General features: G+C 50.6%; 3 protein-coding genes across 4 annotated transcripts; all 3 read left to right on the top strand.

Moving 5' to 3' along the window:
* LOC128785242 (gallinacin-2-like) lies at positions 1–2694 on the top strand. Its single transcript, XM_053937544.1, is given in 4 exon segments — positions 1–40; positions 1456–1534; positions 1815–1931; positions 2491–2694. Coding segments are annotated over 3 exon segments (312 nt in total). The 5' UTR covers positions 1–40; positions 1456–1476; the 3' UTR covers positions 2628–2694.
* A 687-nt stretch (positions 2695–3381) lies between these two features.
* On the top strand, positions 3382–6290 carry LOC128786252 (gallinacin-1-like). 2 transcript variants are annotated; one of them, XM_053939396.1, is made up of 5 exons: positions 3382–3444; positions 4509–4576; positions 4903–4990; positions 5360–5486; positions 5972–6290. In XM_053939396.1, the coding sequence occupies exons 1-5, from the start codon at positions 3411–3413 to the stop codon at positions 5982–5984; spliced, it is 330 nt and encodes a 109-aa protein (XP_053795371.1). In that variant the 5' UTR covers positions 3382–3410; the 3' UTR covers positions 5985–6290. The 2 variants fall into 2 exon arrangements, with proteins under 2 accessions (XP_053795371.1, XP_053795372.1); XM_053939397.1 differs by lacking the exon at positions 3382–3444 and adding an exon at positions 4238–4426 and having other exon boundaries at positions 4534–4576.
* A 2304-nt stretch (positions 6291–8594) lies between these two features.
* LOC128786253 (antimicrobial peptide THP1-like) lies at positions 8595–13930 on the top strand. Its single transcript, XM_053939398.1, has 4 exons — positions 8595–8887; positions 12741–12828; positions 13118–13226; positions 13674–13930. The coding sequence occupies exons 1-4, from the start codon at positions 8813–8815 to the stop codon at positions 13684–13686; spliced, it is 285 nt and encodes a 94-aa protein (XP_053795373.1). The 5' UTR covers positions 8595–8812; the 3' UTR covers positions 13687–13930.
* The last annotated feature ends 658 nt before the right edge of the window (positions 13931–14588 follow it).

Raw genomic sequence — 14588 nt, 5'->3', positions numbered from 1 at the left:
GAGCAAGTCTTGTTTGGCTTCAGGGCTCACCTGACACCTGGTAATGTCTCAGTTCTTTTCTTTCAAAGCCAGCTTTTGTTTTTTCCTCAAAAATCCAACTCCCAAATCTCTGTGTTATTAACTTCAATTTGTATGTAACTAAACTGATAAACCTAAGATTTTGGAAAATTGAACATGTTGAATAAGTACTTCAAATATATGTTAATACCTAGAATGCTTCAATAATTTTTTCTGCTCCCTAAGTCCTAGGAAAAATAAATGTTTGATTGGTTCAGGTTACTTTAGAGAGGTCTGTGGTCCAGAAAAATTGGTGACTTCTCAGTGGAAATCTGCATGTCTATATCTATATATTTCCATTAAATATATAGCCTTTGAATAGAAACATATTATAAATAGTTATACAATATTTGTGTAGTGCATAATAGGTATAAAATAATATATTATTTATATATTTATATATAAATATATAGTATATAATACATATTTTATATATAGTATTCTTTCTTTATGTCTCTACATTAAAACCCTTATTTAATTTTCAGAATTGTTCACTTCATATCCTTATTTCTCCTGATGTTTTCAAATATATAGAAACTTGTGTAAACTTCTAATACTAATTTTGAAACAGTTTGGGTGACCTTCTATCAGTTCTGACATTTCAGCACAATCTCATTTCCATTACTTGCTTGAGACACCATCATTTGTGACAGATCAGAACATTCCTAATGCCAGGATATCAAACATTAACTCCCACTTTTTTACCCATAAGCACCCTGCTAGACTATCTTATCCTATAAAGTTAATCCTAATATTAGTTGAAACTCTTCCAATGAAGGTATTGCTTTTAAAATTTTCTTTTCAAATGGGAATTGAATTGATTGTACTGTTCTAGAATTGCTGTCTGTAGACCAGGACTGGAGATGTTGAGCAAATTGATCTCTTGATAAATTTAAACATTACAAAATGAACTTTTTTTTTTCCCTGAAGTTTGTAATTTTTACAGTATTATCACCTAATTTTGCTTTATGCTGTTTATTTACTAGGTAAAATAATTTAGCTAAAAATAAAGTTATGGAAGTACTTAAGACCAAGTTGGATGGGACTTTGAACAACCTGGTCTAGTGGAAGGTGTTTCAGCCCTGGGGGTTAGAACAAGATGAGTTTCAAGGTTCCCTCCAATCCAAACCACTCTGGGATTCCATGATTCTATTCTGGCTAAGGACTATTTGCAAAATGGAAAATAAATCTGAGCTACCAAACTATTAAAGTAACTTAATGATCACATGTCCTGAAAACATTTTGCACCACACAATAGTCAGGGTTTTACTGATTATTTTTGAAAGCTTGAAGATAAAATTTATATAAATGTAATTGTTATTAACACAGTGTCTAGCTCAGGAGACTGCAGATCCCAGGGACTGTCTCTTACATCTTTCTTGCTCCTTCTCCCAACAGTGCCACAGCACATTCTCAGCCATGAAGATCCTTTACCTGCTCTTTTCTCTCCTCTTCTTGGCACTCCAGGTTTCTCCAGGTAAGACAGGAAAGAGTTGCTATAAAGAGATTTTTGTGCACCTGAAGAAAAATTCCCAGCACATTTTAACCACTTCTCTTTAAAATTGCTAGAAGCCAGTCAGGAATTAATCAATCAGCCCAGTGTTTGTGCTAGACCTGCTTTGTAACCTCACTGCCCACACGGCCTTTCAAAACAGCCAAGGCTGTGACAAAGACAGCTCAAGGAATGAGAAACCCTTCCACTGCAATTCCCTGCCCTGCAGAACAAGGGGGAAGGAAACATTTTGTTCTTGTTGCAGGTTTGTCTTCGCCCCGGAGGGAAATGCTTTTCTGTAGAGGAGGGACCTGTCACTTTGGAGGATGTCCCTTCCACCTGATTAAAGTTGGAAGTTGCTTTGGGTTCCGCTCCTGCTGCAAACCGTGAGTTTGGCATTCACCAAAGCTCATCTGCAGGATGAGCAGAGAAATAGTAAATATTTTGCCTGCCTCCTAAAACCCCAAGGTATTCCTGAATATTTAAATTAGGTATAAGGGAAAAAAAAAAATCTATTATGCCATGAGGACAGTCAAGTGTTCTGTGTTGACTCAAGTGTTACGTGTTGCCCAAGAAGCATTTGGAAAATGCTCTGAGGCACAGGGTGAGGTTTTTGTTGTAAAATTAAATTATCATATGAAAATAATCTTCTATTTTCACTCAGGAATGAATGCACTCATCCCAGAATCTAGGGATATCAATTTAATTCCCTGCTTTTCCTAAACAATAGGGCAACAGTCTCCTTACTCACAGGTGTAATTGCATAGAGCTGTCCCAACATGACTACAAATGACATGAACTATTTTGGGAAGAATTTGTGTCCAGGAGATAAAAAAAGCATGGGCTGAGAGTGAGTAGGGAGGGAATATAAGCAGAAAGAAAATCTGAAATATTTTTTTTTTCCTTTGTGCAGGCCATGGAACGTAAGAGATGTTGATGAGCCATTCATTGAAGAGTAATGAAAATTTCTTCTAAGCCTACAAATTTGCTTGGAATCTCCTTACTCATAAACCCACTGGATCCTGCTGCAAAGCTTCACACTCCCTTCATTGCCAAAGCAAAAGGCTTTATGATGTAGAGTAAATCCAAATGTGTTCTGAATTGCTTTCCCTCCTTCTAAATAAATTGTTGTTGCTTAGCATTGGTCACTCAAACATGCACTGAAACTGTGGTCATGATCCTGCTTGGGGTTTGATGCACAAACCCCAGAGGGCAACAATTTATGGTGCAAACTGCTCCTTAATTTGAGTTTTTCTGAGCTATACAGCTCTCAAGGTCTACACATCCCTTAACCTACAGTGCCAAGAGAAAGGCTGGTTAAAGAACTCAGCTTCCCTTTGTCGGAATGTGTTCAGATGCCAAAATCCCTTATTTCTTACTATGCAGAAATCTTTTCCTGGGAAAACAGGAATGGTTAAAACCCCTCATTCCCCACCTGGAGGCCCTGGGCCCAGTGTAACCCTCCTTGCCAGAGACCCTGCTGGGAGCTGTGCTGCTCCACATCCCATCCTACCACAGGGCAGCGAGGGACTGCCTTGCCCTCATGAGCACTTGGGATGATCCCGTGGGGACACCTCAAGGAGACCTTTATGGACCTTAGAGGGAAATAGATTTCCCAAGGGAGCTGTCCGGGTGACATCACAAAGGGGTCCTCTGGATCAGATGGGTAACCAGCCCTGCAGGGTGGGAGCTGGGGGTCTTCTCCCCATCCACCTGGACACAACTTGAGGTTAGAATGTCTTTCCTCTGCTAAGGCTGACCTTACCCTCTGTGGAAAATGTGTCCATGATCATGATCCATGAACATGTGTGTTCATAATGAGTGGCTCTGGTTCTACTGAAAAAGATTTCTCTATTCAAGGATGCTGCCCTGGCCAATTCCAAATTTCCAGCTGGGTATGAAGCACTTGGCAGAGATGCCAGGCTGTTGCTTATTGGTATTTGCTTCCATCCTGTTTCAATGGATAACTTCATCCTCTCACTTCCTACGAAGATGCCTCTATCCTGCAACTGCCTTTCCCCAAAACACATGACATCCTTAATGAAATATTTCAGATTTGTCTCACGATGATGGCTTGGCAGCAGAACTTGGCCCAGTGATGGGGTTATGGAGCAGAAGGCTCAAAAGAGTTTTTCATTTTCTACCTTACTTAAAAAGTAGACCCATACATACCAAAACATAAACCACAGAGATTGAGTTATCTAGGAGTGTCCAGCCTGGAGAAGAGAAAGGGTTGGGGAAACCTTGGAGCCCTATCCAGTGCTGCAAGGAGATGCAAAAGAGCTGGAGAAGGACTTTGGGCCAGGGTCTAGAGTGACAGATCAAGGGAAAATGGCTTCAAAGGCCAAAGAGGAAAGGGTTACATGGAATATTGGGAAGAAATTCTTGGTTCTAAGGGTTGTGAGGCCCTGGCACAGGTTGCACAGAGAAGCTCTGGTTACTCCATCCCTGGAAGTGTCCAAGGCCAGGTTGGACAGGGCTTGGAGCAGCCTGGGATAGTAGAAGGTGTCCCTGTCCATGGCAGGGGTGGAGAGAGATGATCTTTCAGGTCCCTTCCAACCCAAACCACTCCAGAGGTGATTCTGTGAAAGAAAGATTCTGCTCCCCCAGAACCTCACTGGTGCCTGTGCTCGCACCCACCAATTCCTGCGCCCATCCCAAAGATTTCCCTGCTGGCCCCACAGCCCATTGCCACTGTGCCGCGGGTGTCACAAGAGGTGTTGCGTGGGGACAACGGTGACACTGATTGCAACAGCCCCAGGAGGCACCTCAGCCTCTGCCCCTGCAGCAGGGAGGGACCAGGGCCAGCCCCAGCACCCCCAGAGCCATGGGGCACTCCCGGGTTGGCCCAGGGCACTTGTGCCAGCAGCAATTGAGGTTTGTCCCACCCCCTGGAAACGGGACAAAACCGGCCTGTTTGGGGCACAGGGATACTCCCCGATCTGGACTCTTCCCACAGGTGATGCCAGCTTGGTTTGTTACAGACCATTTCTGCCTTGGTGTGCTCTGAACCTACACCTTTCTCAGGTAGGTCACTGGGGAGTCACTTCTGGGCCACCAAGACACTTCCCTGCCCTCTTGATTCTTCCTGGGGCAGTGCTGCACAGGGATGGCGAGTGGGCTGGCTGGGAATCCTGGGAAACATCTGGGGTTGAGGATGGATACTTACAAGCTGAGCTGGGAAGACTTTCCTGCCTTCAGGGGATTGTGCAGGATGTTTGGGCAGCAAGCTTTGGGCTGCCTGGTGGGGTGAAGTGCATTGGAGAAGACTTCATTTAGCTTGGCCTCTCCAGGCACAAAGATTCCCCTAAATCCTTGACCCTGCTTTGGTTCTTGGTGTGTTCCCTCTGCAGCCCCGAGAAGAGCCAGGACAGGCATCAGCCATGAGGATCCTCTACCTGCTCTTCCCCTTCTTCCTCCTGCTGGTTCACAGTGCTGCAGGTGAGAGGGACAGAGGGGAGATGGCTGAGGTGTGAACCCCCATCAGAGGGGTTTTCCAGGTCCTGGTAAGCGACCACAAGTCTCAGGTATTTATAACATTTGGGAGGGATTTGCTGTGAGGAAGGTCTGGGCTGCTGAGGATCCAGCACAGCAACTCCTCTAGCTCCTGCTGGTCTTTCCCTCTGTCTTTCCCCACATGCACACGTTGCTGTAGAAAAAAAGAACTCTGACTGGAGAGTTTAAGATGTTGGGTTTGGTGCTCAGTTCCCGTACAAGACTGAGACTCAGAGCCAGCAGCAGCTGCCCTGGAACTAGACACATTTTTGACATTTATGCCACACTCACTTTGACCTCTTTCTTTTTGTGCAGGATCCTCCTTGGCCCCAAAAAACAGGAAACAATGTCTGCGAGAAAAGGGATACTGCTCACTTCTGAATTGCTCTTTCCCCTATGGCATCCGGGGAAAATGTTCCAGGTTTTACTTTTGCTGCAAAAAGTAAGTTTTGGAATTTCAAACGCTGCTGTCATGGCAGAAGGTGTTTAAAGGTCCCTGAGTGGCTAAAAGCTCAGTGCCCCTGAGGATTCAAGGCAGAGCTGAGGGGAGGGAAGGGAAAGTGCTTGGAGCTGCCATGAGAGGTGCGACAGCACCCCAGGTCAGGCAGGGCATCCCCACTCTCCTCCAGTCCCAAGGGGATAATTCATGCTCTGCAGAGGAGTCACCAAAACCACCAAAGAGGGAAACATTCCCTGTCCTTGGGCAGCACCGGGGACATGATCCCGAACTTGCTGCATCTGCACAGACCTGGAGCCAGGGCTGCCAGCACTGAGATACCCCAGGTCCAGCCTGTCTGCACTAAGGACTGCACCTCACCTCCCCTGAACCTGACTCTGCTGCACCTCACCCTGGGCATTGCAGGGCAGGGGAGAGAGGGGGAGGAAATGTTACACCTGCTGATGTGCTTGTATAATTTCTTTCTGCAGAATCTGGGGTTGAAACCCTGAATTCCCAAGCAGGAAACACCCCTCACTTCTGGCTCCTGGACCCATCTGCTGATGTCCCCTTCTGCTGATGTCCCCTCCCATCCCTGCCTGTGCCCTGCCCAGCTGGGCTGACAGCAGCAGTGGCAGCTGCTCCTGCTGGCTGCTGCTGGGCTGGAGCCCTGTGGTGCTAGCCCCGGTGTCTTTGGGGCAGGGGCTGCTTTTCCCCGCTTGAATAAAGACGAGCACTTTGGCATTGCAGGGCTGGGCCGTGTGTGCGTGTCCTGCTGCTGGAGGGCTGCTGTGCCTGCTGCCTCTGGGGCTGGCACTGCCTTGGTGGCAGCAGAAGGCCCTGGGGATGGTGCTGGGGCTGAGCAGCGCGTGTGTCCCTGGGGATGCTCCTGCCTGGCCCTGCTTTGGGGATGCTGCCTGCTGGGCCAGCCTGGGTGGGGTGCCTGTGGTGGAGCTGCCCTGCAGATGCTCCCTCTGGGAGAGCCGGATCCTTATCCTGGTGTTTGTAGGCCCAGATATCATTCTTTTCTCTGGACCCTGCTCTCATGCCATGAACAACATGGACTGGGAACTGTGGACACAGTGGCAAGGCCTCCTCCCTAAAATAGCCTCAGCCTTGTTACACTGTCCCAGCTCCAGTCCCAGCTGCAAAAGCTGCAGCAGAAGCCATTCCTAAAAGGCATCTGGTGTGGAGGATGTCATGGAGGACAGCCAAGACATACAGAGAGTCACAGGTGATACTGGAGCTTGATAGGGAGAAAATCATTACCTGAACAAAAAGGTTTGCTTTGTCTTTCATCTGCATTATGTCTATATGGACTACGCAGTATCCACAGCACAGCTTCACTGTAGCATCACTTAAATCTTCCATCTTTCTGTACATTCAAATCATTTCATGATTATATTTCCTATTGCTCCTTTCAGCATCAGGAGGAAGAGAGCACAGAAACCAGGCTGGAGGCACTGGTACCCCACAAGTACCTTTTCCTATTTCTCCCCCTGCAGCACAGAAAATGAGGCTTTGGTTTCCTCTTGTGACACCTCTGACAAGGACTCCCAACCCAGGGCCTTGTGTCATCCCGCCTTGTGTAAGGACCCTGCAGTGCTGTGGTTTTCTGGACACATCCAGGGACACAGGGACACATCCATGGACACAGGGACACAGAGCCTGCTCCCTGGAAACCAGCACTGACCTGCTGCTCTGGCACAGAGTGGAACCTTTTCTGAAACCCTTCAAGAAACCCTCCCAGTGAACCCACCAGCAGTAGTGCGTGCAGATGGTGCCTTTGCTTCTGCTGAGCATCCCAAATCCCTCTCCCACATTTTTAATGATTGTCGTCTTGTCACTGTGACTTCACATCTCTGGGTTGTGAAGCAGCACAATTGAGATGTCAAGTTCCATTTGCCAAATCCCCAGCAGCTCAGCCCAGTTTGGGGGGACCAGATGGCTCTGCCAAACACCTGGAGGGGAAATTGCCAAATTGGGCACATGGCACAGACCCTCCTGCCTGGCAAGGATTGTCACTTCTCCCATTGGCATGGCTGGCATCAAACTCACTGGATTCACAAGTGATGGCTGCATGCAGCTTGTATTTCTTCAGCTGGGTTGGCATTAGAGGGAGGTGCAGTTTTGTTGGATCACCTGGTTGACAGAACTTGTCATCTATCCTGGTGTTGCCAGGAGAGCCACTACAGAGAACCCTGCTCATCCCCCTGACACGGCAGGTGCACAGACCTCTTGTCTAATAAGATGTTCTTGCAGTCCCCAAAGTTGTTTTCTATATTCTGTGAGTTTTTGCACATCACACACCGGTTCTTCAATCAGAGGAGAAGAGACATAGGAAAAGGACAGGAGAAGAGGGAATGGTTTCAATCAGACAAGGGGCAGGGTGAGATGGGATACTGGGAATAAATGTTTCCCTGTGAGGGTGCAGAGGCCCTGGCACAGGTTGCACAGCGAAGCTGTGGCTGTTCCATCCCTGTGACTGTCCAAGACCAGGATGGATGGAACGTGGAGGAAACTGGGATAGTGAATAGTGTCCCTGTCCATGGCAGGGGTGGAGAGAGATATCATTCAGGTCCCTTCCAACCCAAAACATTGCAGAGGTGATTCTGTGAAAGAAGGATTCTGCTCCCCCAGAACCTCACTGGTGCCTGTGCCTGCACCCTGCAGTTCCTGTGCCCATCCCAAAGATTTCCCTGCTGGCCCCACAGCCCGTTGCCGCTGTGCCACGGGTGTCACAAGAGGTGTTGTGTGGGGACAACGGTGACACTGATTGCAACAGCCCCAGGAGGCACCTCAGCCTCTGCCCCTGCAGCAGGGAGGGACCAGGGCCAGCCCCAGCACCCCCAGAGCCATGGGGCACTCCCGGGTTGGCCCAGGGCACTTGTGCCAGCAGCAATTGGGGCCTGTCCTACCCACCAGCACTGCTATAAACCCAGTGTCTTTGGGGCACAGCAGCATTCCCTGGCCCCAAGGGCATCTGGACACTGCCATTCCTCTTGGGTTTGCTGCTGCCTGAACACCAAAGCCTTTGTCAGGGAGGTGAGTGTGGGGTCTCTCTCTGGAATCCTGCCCACTCAGGGTCCCAGCTCAAAGCCCAGCAGAGCGGCATCTCCTAAAGCACAAACTGCTGGAAGTACTTTGGGCTAGTAAAATTTGGCCATCAGTGATTTGTTGTACCACAGTGATTCTTCTGGGAAAGACAACAAAAGTCTTCATGGGAGAGGCCAGAACATGTGGAAGGTGAAACTGAGGTTTCCAAGGACAGGATAGTCTGGAAAAATGCCTTGGTGCTGCTGGAGGAACCCAGGATCATCTTTGCCGGGGGAATGAAGGCTTTCCCTTCGAAAGTTTGGAGAGACTTTTCGATTTCCCATCATTTCAGGCTTTCAGTAGCTGCAAAGGTTAATTTCTGTTCCCATTTCTGGGCACCAAGACAGTCCCCTGCCCTCTGGCAGTTCACTGGGTTGGTGCTGCCCAGGGCAGGGGCAGCAAGTGTGGGGCTGGGGAATGGCCTTGCCAGGAATCCTGAGAATGCTCTGGAATTGGGGATGTGCCCTGCCAAGCTGAGCTGGGAGAATATTCTTGATGCCAGGGAAGCTGATTTGTCTGGGCAGGGTGTTTGGGGCATGTGTTTGACACATGAAACCCAAAGGAGCGAAAGAGCTCTTTTTCCATAACTTTCAGTAGCAATTTTACCTCTCTTATCCCCCACATTTCACCGGCCTTGTATTTTCAATGGATTGGAAAAAAACTGGCCCCAGGTCCAGCACCCCTTCTCTGGGGAAAAGTCTTTGGAATACCTTAAAGGAAATTAATTCAAAAAATCAGTTGAGGTAATCTATTTCCAGGAGATAGAGACACGAAAGACTCCCAAAGTTTGGAGAGTGGCACAAAACTAAGAATTGTTTTTAAAGAGAAAGGTAGAAGAAATATCATCTGCAGTGGTTGGGAAGCAGCCCCTCTGCAGTTTGGTGAACCAAAGAGCCCAGGCTGGGGTCCTGCATGTCCCCATTGAATTGGTTCCCTCTGCAGCCCTGTGAAGACCTGGGAGAGGCAGCAGCCATGAAGATCCTGTTCCTGCTCTTCCCCCTCATCCTCCTGCTGGTCCAGGGTGCTGCAGGTGAGAAGGGAAGAGGGGAGATGGGGGAAAGTGTGAGCCTGCACCAGTAAGAATTCAGTGTCCCTGGAAGGGACCGTGTTTGTGGGAGCGATGAGAATGTAACAGAGGAGTGAGGTCAAAAGAGTTTCTCCAATGCATTTCCAAATCAACAACGATTTAGGGTGGAGAAATCCCATGGGGACAGAATCCTGCCTTGTTCTGTAGGTCAGGAAGGTTTCAGGCTCCAAGCCTGCACCCAGCTATTCCTGTTTGGGAATTTCTTCCCCTGCACAGGGATGGCAGAGAGCCCCAGGGGGACGGAGGATGGTTTGGATGGAAGCATTTCCTGGGGCACAAAACTGACACTTCTTATCCATCAGCTGAGTGGATTATGATCACGATTTTGACTATGGTTACTATTATTGCTGTAATTGGTTTGTGTGTGTTTTTGTCCATGGGAACAGGAGATGCAAGTGCATGCAAGCGCAGAGGGGGATACTGCACCGTTGGGATTTGCCGCCCCCCCGCAACACCTGTTGGAAGATGTTCACCATACCATGTGTGCTGTCTTAGGTAAGGACCAGATCTCTGCCTGAAGGAATAGTTTCCTCCTTTTTATACTGAGGGATCTATTACAAATTTCATTCTAGGCAACAACCTGATAAAATCTCTCCTGCTTTTACAATTAGTCTAAGAGGCCAAAAAGAGAAGGTACAAGCCCTTGTGGGTATGGGGCTTCTCTGAGTGGGGCTGCAAGAGCCCCTGGTCAGCCAGGGCCCCCCACTCAACAAAGCCACCAAGGAGCAAAACATTCCCTGTCCTTGGGCAGCACCGGGGTCATGATCCTGAACTTGCTGCATCTGCACAGACCTGGAGCCAGGGCTGCCAGCACTGAGATACCCCAGGTCCAGCCTGTCTGCACTAAGGACTGCACCTCACCTCCCCTGAGCCTGACTCTGCTGCACCTCACCCTGGACATTGCAGGGCAGGGGAGAGAGTGACAGGGAATGTTACACCTGCTGATGTGCTTGTATACTTTCTTTCTGCAGAATCTGAGGTTAAGACCCTGAAATTCCCAAGCAGGACATCCCCTTGCTTCTGGCTCCTGGACCCATCTGCTGATGTCCCCACCTGCTTCTGATGTCCCCTCCCGTCCCTGCCTGTGCCCTGCCCAGCTGGGCTGACAGCAGCAGTGGCAGCTGCTCCTGCTGGCTGCTGCTGGGCTGGAGCCCTGTGGTGCCAGCCCCGGTGTCTTTGGGGCAGGGGCTGCTTTTCCCGGCTTGAATAAAGACGAGCACTTTGGCATTGCAGGGCTGGGCCGTGTGTGCGTGTCCTGCTGCTGGAGGGCTGCTGTGCCTGCTGCCTCTGGGGCTGGCACTGCCTTGGTGGCAGCAGAAGGCCCTGGGGATGGTGCTGGGGCTGAGCAGCGCGTGTGTCCCTGGGGATGCTCCTGCCTGGCCCTGCTTTGGGGACGCTGAGCCCGGCAGTGCCTGCTGGGTCAGCCTGGGTGGGGTGCCCGTGGTGGGGCTGCCCTGCAGATGCTCCCTCTGGGGAATTGGGATCCCTGTGCTGCTCCTGCCAGTCCTAGATGTCCCTTGTCCCCAACAGCCATGGCCTCATGTGCAGAGCTGTGCCGGGGGCTGTGTCCCTTGAGTGGCCATGGCCGTGGTCACCCACAGGAGCTGTCCCTGCTGCTTCTCCTTGTCCTGTTCCAGCACCACAGCCCTCCCTGCTGTGGCTGTGCTGCTCCACACCCCATCCCAGCAGACAGGAGGAGGAGGAAGATACTGTGCAGCTCCTGGTCTGGGTGACATGTGAAAGGACTCCAATGGATCATGGCCTGCAAATGTCTGAATTTGTTTCCCCACAGGGAACAAACAGAGAACCTGCTCCTCTCTGCCCATCCGAGGCTGTCTGGGGTGACAGTGCTCTGCTTCATCAAACCCAGGGGCCTCTCCCTGTGTGCACAGCAAACCTCAGGCATTTGATTCCCTGAGTGGTTCAATACCTGTGTGTGTCCAGGTACTCCTGTGTATGGGAGCAATGGGGGGCCCTGCCTGTTTCACTGAAGGTTTTCTCTTGAAAGAACCAGAGAATCACAGAGTCTTTAACGTTGGGAAAGTCCTCTAAGACCATCCAGGCTAGTCATTCCCCCAGCACTGCCAAGACCAACACTAACCAATGTCCCCAAGTGCCACATCTACATGGCTTTTAAATCCCTCCAGGGAGGGTGACTCCATCACTGTCCTAGGCAGCCTGTGCCAGTGTCTGAGTGCCTTTTCAGTGAAGAAGTTGATTCCAATTTCCAATCTCACCCTTCCTGGGTACAATCAAGACCATTTCCTCTGGTCCTGTCAATTGTTACCAGGGAGAAGAGACAAACTCCAAAAAGCTTCCCCTGCCATTGCTTTCCAGATCTGGACAACTTGGTGGGCAATATTCAGATCACTCCTGCCTTACGTAGTCTTTCATTCCCCTCTGCTAACCCTGGATCTTATTTTATCCATCTTCCGTACAAACTCCCCAGAGAAGGCTTTTGCGATGAAATGAGAGGCAATCAAGCTTTCCTCTCACCGTAAAAAGCCGAGCACATTTGCAATATTCAGTCTGATCTTCCACGTCCCAACCTGAGTATTTATAGAATTGATAAAATCAGAGGACACAAAGAAGGAAATATTTTCCTCATTTCTCCTCTTCCCAGCATGAATCACTCTGCCTTGTCCATCCCATCCCTCTCCTGCCCAGCCCGTTGCCGCTGTGCCGTGGGTGTCACAAGAGGTGTTGCGTGGGGACAACGGTGACATTGATTGCAACAGCCCCAGGAGGCACCTCAGCCCCTGCCCCTGCAGCAGGGAGGGACCAGGGCCAGCCCCAGCACCCCCAGAGCCATGGGGCACTCCCGGGTTGGCCCAGGGCACTTGTGCCAGCAGCAATTGGGGCCTGTCCCACCCACCAGCACTGCTATAAACCCAGCGTCTTTGGGGCACAGCAGCATTCCCTGGCCCCAAGGGCATCTGGACACTGCCATTCCTCTTGGGTTTGCTGCTGCCTGAACACCAAAGCCTTTGTCAGGGAGGTGAGTGTGAGGTCTCTCTCTGGAATCCTGCCTACTCAGGGTCCTGCCTGTCCCCATTGCCTTGGTGTCCCCTCTGCAGCTCTGTGAAGACCCGGGAGAGGCAGCAGCCATGAAGATCCTGTTCCTGCTCTTCCCCCTCATCCTCCTGTTGGTCCAGGGCGCTGCGGGTGAGAAGGGAAGAGGGGAGATGGTGGCAAATGTCAGCCTGCAACAGGGGGAAATCAGTGTCATTGGAAGTGAGCATATTTGTGGGAATGTTGAGAAGGTATCAGGGGTCAGAGGGGTTTCTCAAGTGAGTTTCCAACTGGACACCATTTTGGGATGTAGAGATCCCAGGGAAATAGACAGGGATGCGGGATGTGAGGCGTCCCTGCCTGCCAGCAGGAATACAAGCACATCCTGCTCTCCTAGATTATTGCTGTTAACAGCTGTGTGTGCTTTTGTCCATGGAAACAGGAAGTCCAGCTCGATGCAGGCGCCGAGGAGGATTCTGCAGCTTTGATGGCTGCAGCTCGTCCTCAAAACCTATTGGAAGATGTTCGGCAGTCAGTGTGTGCTGCAAAAGGTAAGGAACAGATCCATGGCTAAAGAAAGATCTTCCTTTTTTTCCAGTGGGATCTCTTACAAATTTAATTCTAACATAGAATTGGTGAAAGTGACCTAAAAATGAAGGTACGAGCTCTTCAGACCTTTGGAGCTGCCCTGAGTGAAGCTGCAGCAGCCCCAGGCCAGCCAGGGCCTCCCCACTCACCAAAGCCACCAAAGAGGGCAACATTCCCTGTCCTTGGGCAGCACCGGGGACATGATCCCAAACTTGCTGCATCTGCACAGACCTGGAGCCAGGGCTGCCAGCACTGAGATACCCCAGGTCCAGCCTGTCTGCACTCAGGACTGCACCTCACCTCCCCAGAGCTTGGGTCTGCTGCAACTCACCCTGGGCATTGCAGGGCAGCAGAGAGAGTGGCAAGCAAAGTGACAGCAGGTGATGTGTTTCTCGGCTTTATTTTTACAGTCGCTGGGTTTGAAGCCTGGAAATTCCTGAGAAGAACATCCCCTCACTTCTGGCTCCTGGACCCATCTGCTGATGTCCCCATCTGCTGATGTCCCCTCCCGTCCCTGCTGTGCCCTGCCCAGCTGGGCTGACAGCAGCAGTGGCAGCTGCTCCTGCTGGCTGCTGCTGGGCTGGAGCCCTGTGGTGCCAGCCCCGGTGTCTTTGGGGCAGGGGCTGCTTTTCCCGGCTTGAATAAAGACGAGCACTTTGGCATTGCAGGGCTGGGCCGTGTGTGCATGTCCTGCTGCTGGAGGGCTGCTGTGCCTGCTGCCTCTGGGGCTGGCACTGCCTTGGTGGCAGCAGAAGGCCCTGGGGATGGTGCTGGGGCTGAGCAGCGCGTGTGTCCCTGGGGATGCTCCTGCCTGGCCCTGCTTTGGGGACGCTGAGCCTGGCAGTGCCTGCTGGGCCAGCCTGGGTGGGGTGCCTGTGGTGGGGCTGCCCTGCAGATGCTCCCTCATGTGAAGCAGAAACCATGTCCTGCTTTTTCATAGGCGCAGACGTCTTTATTTTCTCAGTTCCCTTCTTTGTGTCTCTCATTTTGATTTGGGCAATGGTTTTTTTGTGGGGGGTGCTCGGCACAAGTGAGGATGATCTCAAGGGAGGCACCATGCAACTGCTGGTGGGAAAAGAGCTCACTGGGCTTTCTGCAGGCATGTTCCATATGCCCACATGGAGCAGGACGTGGCTCTGACTGGGAATCTCAGGCTCCACATCTGTGTTTGTGTATTCATTGTGCACACCCTGGGAATGCCCTCTGTTGTCTGGGCACACCTGAGACTGGCCAGAGCCCAGGCAGGGCCTTCCCCTCTGTTCTGAGTCCTCCTGGGCTCTGCAGAGCTCTGGGAGCTGTTGCAATGTCCCTGCAGCCCTAGCAGT

This window comes from Vidua chalybeata, chromosome 3 (assembly GCF_026979565.1).
Source record: "Vidua chalybeata isolate OUT-0048 chromosome 3, bVidCha1 merged haplotype, whole genome shotgun sequence".
Classification (NCBI taxonomy): domain Eukaryota; kingdom Metazoa; phylum Chordata; class Aves; order Passeriformes; family Viduidae; genus Vidua; species Vidua chalybeata.
The sequence above is the reverse complement of the archived record's forward strand: the minus strand, read 5'-3'. Positions and strand labels throughout refer to the sequence as shown.

Bases quoted from the DNA above. Each gene is read 5' to 3' on its own strand.
- LOC128786252 (XM_053939396.1), top strand. From the start codon at position 3,411: ATGCTGCCCTGGCCAATTCCAAATTTCCAGCTGG. The intron at 3,445-4,508 runs GTATGAAGCACT...CTCTTCCCACAG, and splicing joins AATTCCAAATTTCCAGCTGG to GTGATGCCAGCTTGGTTTGT. The intron at 4,991-5,359 runs GTGAGAGGGACA...CTTTTTGTGCAG, and splicing joins GCTGGTTCACAGTGCTGCAG to GATCCTCCTTGGCCCCAAAA.
- LOC128786253 (XM_053939398.1), top strand. From the start codon at position 8,813: ATGAAGGCTTTCCCTTCGAAAGTTTGGAGAGACTTTTCGATTTCCCAT. The intron at 8,888-12,740 runs GTTAATTTCTGT...TCCCCTCTGCAG, and splicing joins GGCTTTCAGTAGCTGCAAAG to CTCTGTGAAGACCCGGGAGA. The intron at 12,829-13,117 runs GTGAGAAGGGAA...CCATGGAAACAG, and splicing joins GTTGGTCCAGGGCGCTGCGG to GAAGTCCAGCTCGATGCAGG.